At 41.5% G+C, this 8,528-nt stretch overlaps 1 protein-coding gene across 3 annotated transcripts in view; it reads right to left on the bottom strand.

Moving 5' to 3' along the window:
- The window catches only part of PARVB (parvin, beta), a 40,656-nt gene that overhangs the window by 31,787 nt on the left and 341 nt on the right, over nucleotides 1-8,528 (bottom strand). Inside the window, exons 1-3 of one of the 3 annotated variants that reach the window (XM_010004772.1) lie at nucleotides 7,202-7,214; nucleotides 5,838-5,927; nucleotides 3,205-3,275 (exon numbers count right to left, since the gene is read on the bottom strand). In XM_010004772.1, coding sequence (XP_010003074.1) covers nucleotides 3,205-3,275; nucleotides 5,838-5,883 — 117 coding nt within the window. In that variant the 5' untranslated portion in view covers nucleotides 5,884-5,927; nucleotides 7,202-7,214. Of the gene's footprint in view, nucleotides 1-3,204; nucleotides 3,276-5,837; nucleotides 5,928-7,201; nucleotides 7,215-8,528 lie in introns of those variants that run through there. The other 2 variants (XM_010004770.1, XM_010004771.1) reach the window with 2 other exon arrangements.

The following is an 8,528-nucleotide window of genomic DNA, read 5'->3' as shown; positions in this document are numbered from 1 at the left end:
CTTTCCCTGATCTGAATTTTCAGCTTCAGGTCTGTTCAGCTATGTACCAAATTCTGCTTGACTAGACACAGAGTAAATGAAGAAAAAAAAAGCTGCTGGCCACAGAGGGAACTTAGTTGAAGACTTCATATTGACAAATTGTGGCCAACTATTTTTAGAATACCATCAATGACAATAAAAAACAACACTGTGAACCATAATACTAGTTCCTGATTATTTTTGTATGTGCAAGAGGACTTAAAGCACCCACAACTGAACAGCCTTCAACGAAGGGGTTCACTGTATATTTGCTTTGAGGAATGTTGTTTTTTCTTTCTGTTTGTCTCTCCCTGTTACCACAATGCTATACAATCTGTCTCTCCAGACTTACGACTCTGTCAAAATCAATTCCAAACGCTCCCATGAGCTTGCACTGATCAATCCACTATGCATGTAATTCCTATGGGATGAGGCTAGCAGAAATTAAAACAACATTTTGTGGAGACAAAGATACTAAAGCAGTGTAAGCAAGAGATAGCTCTGCTGTTTCTTTGCACTGAGATCCATTTATGGTCCATGTGACTGACAGACCAGAAAAGCCCCAGATCAGTAATGGCAAACCATGGGCATGTCTAACTGTGGTATTGAAAGAGATGTGGGCTGGCACCAACGGAACAAAGTCACACTGCCAAATTTCAAAAGCCTCCAAGCTCTATCACTGCTATTGACACATTCCTCTCTGAGGGGAAAAGACAGAGAAGAATCTGAAGTAGAAAAAACTCCATCTATTCAACTCATCAGTCCTTGCTAGTCTGTGGAGGTATTTAATTTCAAGCTCTGTGGGACAGGCAGTCTTTTCTGCTGGCTGCTGCTGTATAGCACTTAGCATGGCTAATTCTCATCCAGCAATTGGGCTCTTGGAAAATGTCATTAACAACTGAAGAATGGAAAACAAGGAATACATTTGCTCATTTTTTTCATATTATCCAAACTCTGCAGCAATGGGTTTTGCCAACATAATTCAAACCTCTTGCTGCCTTACAGATTCACACCAACATAGTGTTAAATATTTCTCTGGCTGAATCTCTGTAAAAACTCTCAACTGCTGAGAGGTATGCAAATGATTAGCAATTACCTAAATTATGTAATTTTCAAGTAGGCACTCTACAGGAGACATCTCTTCTTTGAGGATGATCCCAAGGAAACAATCTCCAGCTGCATGCTGCTCCCTGCACCAGTTGCTCCAGTTCTGTTGGTAATACACTACTCTCTCTTCTTTCAAGTGTAAACGTCAAAATGTGTCAGAGTCGTCAAGGTTGGAAGGGACCTCTGAAGATCACAGTCCAACCCCCCTGCCAGAGCAGGATCACCTACAGTAGATCACACAGGAACGTGTCCAGGCGGGTTTTGAATGTCTCCAGAGGAGACTTCACAACCTCTCTGGGCAGCCTGTTCAGTGCTCTGTCATTCTCACAGTAAAGAAGTTTTTCCTTCTGTTTAGGCTGAACCTGCTGTGCTCCATCTTGTGCCCATTGCTCCTTGTCCTGTCATTGGACACTGCAGAAAAGAGTGGGCCCATCCTCCTGACAACTGCCCTTTAGATATATATAAGCATTCAAGAGAACCCTCATTTGTCTCCTCCGGGCTGAACAGACCCAGCTCTCTCAGCCTTTCTTCACAGAGCAGATGTTCCACTTCTTCATGCTGTAGTGAATCAGAACCTGATTTTGCAAAGTGCTCTATGCACTCAGATACAATCCCAAGTACAGCTTTATCCCTGATTTTCATTCCCCCTGAAGTTTTTCAGGTTTTCCAGTCGGAAAATACAACCATGCTGAACTATGAAATCCAGGAAAGATTCACCAACTGATATTAAATTCAACAGCAAAATTTCCAGTTTAAAAGCAATTCTGATCTTAATATCAAGTCTCCTGCATCACAGAGTGCATCTGGTTCCTTCACAGCAATGACTCTGGTTCAGCTGAATTATTCATTCTAGTATCTACTAGCAAAGAAACCACAGGACATTTTGAAAAGTGTTGCAAGACCATTGTACCTTTTGAGAGAACTGACAAATCTGGTATTAACAAACAATGTGCAAATTCACTTAATTTAAAGCCACAATGTATTCCAGGCTAATTAGAATAACAAAGAAACTTGAGCACAGCTCCTTGCTAAACTCAGTTTGATGTGGTTTTGTAATGTTATTCATTTAATAACAGACCACTGGGCTTGTTTTAAACACACACCAAGTGAGTGGTTTGCCGAGTCATTCTGTGCAGCCAGGTGCACCAGGTTTCCTGAAAGGGATGTGCCACAGCTCAACCCCCTGTTTGGAGACACTATACCCTACGCAAAGTTTTCAGACCCACCCAGCTGCAGCTGCATTGTTGTTTCTAAAAAAACGTATTTCTAAAAAGAAAACGTTAAAAATAAAAAAGAGGAAGTGTGGCAGGACATAGAACCCAAGCACGAATGAGTTTTGGAAAGAGATGGTGTTTGTTCAGAATTGCCAGCCCTTCTCTCCCTGCACAAGCTTTCACTTTTAACCTCAACAACTTACTGCATAGACAAGGTTCTCCTAAACACTAATCCCTCAAGATCATATATCCTCCCTCACGAGCATTGCTGGGCAGAGAGACTCACCCCACACCATCACAGCTGGGCACCTTGGGCAGGTGTCTCCAGTGACAATACAGGTTCAGTACAAGTTGGCCCCTGACGTAGCACACAGGGAGAATGAGGACTTTTTTTTTTAAAAAACCCCAACAGAATACAGGGCAAGAAGAATCTCAATTCCAACCTTCCTATAAAACCAGAGATCTCCTTATTGTCCTCTGCCATGCCCTTGCTTATTCTGTCCTGCACCTTCCCCTCCTGAAATCTCACTAACACTTTCCAAAGCTCCTTCCCTGTCTTAATAGACAGAAGGAACCCAGGTTTACATGCAGTGACTTCAGGTAGATTCAAGCTACACACTGATCCTCGCTGCAATAATCACAGATATAAATGGACAGTAAGGCTTTTACTCCATAACAACTATGAGCACTCTGACAGCTTTTTCTTGTTGCTCTCATTGGTTTTAACCTTACCTTGTTGATGATCTCAGTTTTCACAGATACACTTCAGTAAGATGTGTTCTGTATAATGTATCTAGGTAATCTGCTTGTAAATTACTCCAGCTCCCTAGTTAAACTGAAGGAGGACAAAACAGTGATCTCCTACCTTGATCAGCTCTTTGAACTTGGGGTCTTCTTTTGAGTTAGGATCAATCATAGTGCGCTCCTCATTCTCCTCTGTCCAAGTAAAATGGAAAACTTTAGTGAGATCCACTTCACACGCACACTGCTGAAATACTGCAACAACTCCTAATCATGAAGTGGCCTGTCAGCTGATCAAGAAATGACAGTGACTAATCATCCTCTTAGCAAGGGGATATCCAACAATCAAAGTGTTAGGCGTTTTTACGGACACAGAAAGGAAGCACGGCCCTAACTACCCTAAAATAAGATTGTTTCCACTGACCTTCTTGAACTCAGACCCTGTACAATGCATTAGAGGAAGATCACTGTCATCTGTATCCTGCAGGGCATGTTAGTATTAACATGCCCAAAAGTGCTGTCACTACTTTTCTCCCTCTCCTCAGCTTTTACTTAATTTCCATTTGAAAACACCTGTCCCAAATTACACCACTTTGAAGAGTACAGCAAGCTTATGGCACTGCACTCAGTGCAACTGCTGAGACTTGTGCCTCACCCTCTGGTTCCTTGAAACTTGGTCACACATGTGGCCCTGAGTGCGTGAACTCCTTAACCTCTGGTTAAGCTGGAGGATGAGAATTACCCCCATTTACATCAGTTGTATTTGTGCATGGGTGAAGAACATAAAGGAGATTTCTCAGGGATAGTTGTCTTCTCTTATCTGCTGCTGCTGTGGGATGGAGAGATGTGAGAATTTCTCTCCAATAGCCAGTACAACTACCTCAAGAAGCATGAACGTAAATGTTAATCTTAGAAGGGATGACTTCGTAGAGAAATGTTGGTAGCAGAATCAACTTGAGCTCAGTAAGGCTAACCACTGCACAACCTTTGGCAGAATTATCTTTGCAACAACACATATAGACACGTGGATCATGTGCAAGTTTAATGTTACCATAGATATGGACATCTGTATTTCGGAAGCAGCTCAAGCAAGTCTCGTATTTTAAATTCTGATGCTTGCTTTCAAGTAGCAGACCTTTCCCTGCACCCTTCATTTTAGCTCCTTTAGTAGCCAAGTGGTAGCTGTGATCTAGGTTAGATCTGTTCCTTCAAGTGAAGGGCAAAAATAAGACCCTGCTATCTGAACATCCTTGACGAATTTCTACGAACCTAGGAAAAAACATGAATTCTTTTGCTGCTTTTTCCCCCGTTCCTTTACTTCCTCATTACTCCTTGAGATGAATCAGGCAGTCTAGTTGTAAGGAAGTGACACCCACAACACACCCAAAAAACTGCTAACTGAAAATCTGAACAAGATTTGACCCATAATGTCATATGATTCACCACAGAACTTAAGGTTCACCAGTGATGATGTGTTTACATGGCAGGCCTACAGGAGTGGTCCTGCATCTTCTGAAGTCACACACACCTTTAGTGGTACCCAGAAGAAATCACTGGAGACACAGCTGATCCATACATATACACAGAACACTTTGCCCGTGTCTCAGAACAGCACTTTGCATTTCCTACTGCTCTTCTAAACAGAAAATCTAAATTACTAAGTCTTTTTTTATTTTAATTTCTTATTTTATTATCTGTCACCTGACAGGTTGCTTCACCTAATTACATAGACTAAGAGAAACATGGCCAAGAAAGAAAAAAGTGGTTTATTCCAACAAGTTTTAAACACTTTTTTGCTATTAAACTATGCTGTTGCTCTTGTAGGGATTTGAGGAAGACAGGGAAAAGAGAGAAGAGGAATTTTAATATTTACCTTCCTTTTATAAATCATTCCTTGTTTTACATACTTCTATCCTAACCACATCTAATTACTATTTTCAGCAGCCTAAATGCTCATCTGTTCATTCTGTATTGGGTATATTTTGCTGTACTGTCACTTGCAAAGTGGCAAGAGTAACCAAGGAGAAATATGGGATCCACTAGTTAACGACAGTGCAGTATGTACTACATGTACATACATATGTCCATATGGAAGCCCCATCCCTGAAAGTGTTCAAGGCCAGGTTAGATGGAGCTTTGAACAACCTGGTCTAATGGGAGGTGTCTCTGCCCATGCAGCAGGATTTGAACTAGATGATCTTTAAGGTCCTTTCCAACCCAAACTGTTCTATGATTAAATGTCTATTAAGATAAGGCAGCCTAAGGGTTCCATAGGAACCAGAAAACACATTTTTGCTACAGGCTTTCCTCTTGCAATTCAGTTCCCTATCTGTAGAGAGAAGATACCACTTCCTCACCAAGGAATGATGCCCACAAGGACAAACAAAGACTGAGATCCACTTGGCCAGTGGGTTAATGGAACTGAAGTAAACCTTATGCAGATAAATTCAGGAGTATTTTCCATCTAATTCTCTGCAAATCTCAACTTTCTGTTTGGTCTGAGAGTGATCACAGAATAACTGAAGTTCTCTGTCAATTCATTGAACGAGTCAATTTTCCCATAAACTACCTAGTTAAAGTGCATCTATGTAGCTGGCACTAGTCTAGAAGGGACAGAATGGAATTTATAATTTCCAGTCATGACATGCAATGGTTCTCAGCAATCTACATTCAACAGTAAAGCAAGGGATATGGGGGTCACAGTGGCCACCTTCATGAGTAATTGCTTAGTTGAGGTCTGTAGGTCAAATACTTTACCTAAGAGTGTGTCTTCTGGATGGATGTCCATGGTGCTTGGGTTCATTGGTGCATTGATAGCATTTTTACCTTCTTCTTGGAGGTCACTCACTGAAGAGAGGGAAAAACCAGAAAGGAAGACTGTAATAAATGCAAAGTTTGCAGATATGCAGGGGTTAAGGTAGGTATTCATAATAAGATAAATCATCTGGTAGATCCATTTCAAAATGGGCCCATGGTTTAGGGAATTAAGAACTGCAGCCACAGTGGAAAATAAAATCAAAGTAACATCCTTTTATAGTTTCTTATTAAACTGAGCCACCACATTACTGGCTGACAATATTTTGCAAGAATCCCAATTCTGTGGAAAGAGCAGCCTCAGAGTGTTTGTTTCTCCAGAAGGAAGGGGCGTGGGCTTTGTCTGCAGGACAGCCCAGATCTAGAGCAGACATAAAACTGTACAAACAATTTTCTGGTAGCTCAACCACCACTCATCTTCACCTTTTCCAGCTGCAGAACACAAGGAACTGCAACCTGCTACTGGCCTTATTAAATGCCTCTGAGAATCCCAGGGAGACCTACCAAGTACAGATGAAAGTGTATTTAATTCTAGCATTGCCACTGGCTGAAAATAGAGGTAGCACAACCTGCTGAAAACAAATCTGGAATTTGTAATTTCAAGCTCTTATCCCAAACCTACAGCTCTCGTTTGGGAAAATCAGTAAAGTACCCTTCATCAATAAAACAGATATTGAATTACTTTCCTACATCCTGCCACACAGGAGGAACTGTACTTGAGAAAAAGGACTGAATAATTGTTTAGTATCTTGACAGAGCTTTACAGTAAGAAAAGCACTAGCAACACTGTAACATTAACTGTAACATAACTATAACAACACTCTGGAAGGTAGACCTTCCCCTAAACTCAAATTATTATTATTTATAAGCCAAGCTATAGAAGTACACACATTTTAAACGGGATACAAAGACAAGGTAACAACCCCTTCTATTCAGTTACAGTTCCGTGTTAGCATGGGCTAAGATCATTTGTGGCAGCATTTGTGGTACTGCAGTCTCCTTGGGAGAGGTCCAAGTCCCATCCTCTTAGGGGGAAAGCAAAGATTTCCAAATAAGTAAGGTTTGCAAGACAAACTTGCAGAAGTAAAAGAGAGAAAAGGAAGAACAGTCAACTAATAGTCACAGTATCCCAACAAGCACTTCTTCAGGACCAGACACCATTCCTCTTTCACGCTGGAAAATCATTTGCATGCAGTCTGCAAAGGTTACAAAATCCTGCATTAGTACTTGCTTTTCTTCTGCTTGATAGAAGGGGAAAACAGTAATCCTGCTTCCCCAGAGGAGGAGAGAGGAGAAGAACACACTACAATCTCTGCTCCTTCTCTCACAGGTACTTGAAAAGATGATGCCTAAAACAAGTTACCACATTTCTTAATTGCAGTTCCAAGATGTTACCTAAATCTGGTTCACAGCATGATATTGAGCATGACTATAATCCTCAGTCATGAAACTGTGTTCTCATGTTCTGCAAGCAACAAAGCTAGTCCCATATTTTTGAGACCTTATGGCTTACAAACCATGTGAGAGTGGCTGGTTAGAGCTAACAGGGCATGAAGCCTGTGGGGGAGAGGGTCTGCCAGCAGTAAGCCCAGGTTGCTTTCTGTATTGTGTACCCTCTGCAGAGGGAAGGGAACAGAAGAGCATTCTCGACTGCAAAAAGAATACAATATCTGCAGGCTGAGATTTAACTTCCTGAATAAATATTGTTATTAAAGAAACTCTTAATTATCCCTTTTCTGCATGGATTCTCATTTTTTGGAAGCCTCTCCAAAGGAAAGTCAGGGAGCTGAGAGGCCTCATGCAACAGACCAAAGCAGCTGTCACAGCATGCCTTAGTCAGCCCTGTCTGCATTACACCCAACTACAGCTTTCTCACCCAACAACTGTGATGCCAACAAGATTATGGTCACCAGGAGGAACAAGAAAAATCGTGTGGAAACTGGACATTACAGGCAGAGATTTTTAAAACCCTACAAGGACTTTAAGTGCCCAAATTCCACTTAAACCACACTGTTTTGGAAGCACCAGCTTTATTCCTAGATGTAACTCTTGCCATTATTACAGCATTGCTGTTTTTCTGGGAATGCCAAGTGTTCAATAAGGTCAGGACATCGCTGTTCCTAATGCCTTGCAAATGCAGAAGAGAGCTGCTAAGTTCCTCAGACCAGTGAATACCTGGCATGTCTTCAGTGGATACTATATAAACGAAATACTGCATAGATTTCAAGCCAGAATACTTTCAAATGCAGCTAAACTGGTTTTATTTCTAAAAGTTCAATTAGATTATACACTTGCTCATTTTCCTTTAATATAAAAATTATCACATCCTTCCTAGCACAAATACTTGGCTGCCAAGCAATTTACTGACCTGAAAGAGAATGCCAACATGGATTTGGCTATTAAGGCCCCTCCCTCACAAGATAAAGAGCCACATAAAACCCTTACACTTGCCTGCAGATCCCATGTGGCCGGATCAGATCCATGGGACCAAAACACCCTTGGCTACAGAGCACAGCTAGACCCTCCGAAAGCCTCCCCAAGCCTGCTGCCCAGTGAGAGCCCTGCTTATAGAGAGCCCGTACACCACCTCCTGGGCAGACAGCTTAGGAAGAGATTTTTGCTGCAAATACACTC

The sequence above is a fragment of the Chaetura pelagica genome, unplaced genomic scaffold, assembly GCF_000747805.2.
Source record: "Chaetura pelagica isolate M959 unplaced genomic scaffold, ChaPel_1.0 scaffold479, whole genome shotgun sequence".
Taxonomy (NCBI): Eukaryota; Metazoa; Chordata; class Aves; order Apodiformes; family Apodidae; genus Chaetura; species Chaetura pelagica.
This window is presented reverse-complemented; position numbering and strand designations above follow the sequence as displayed.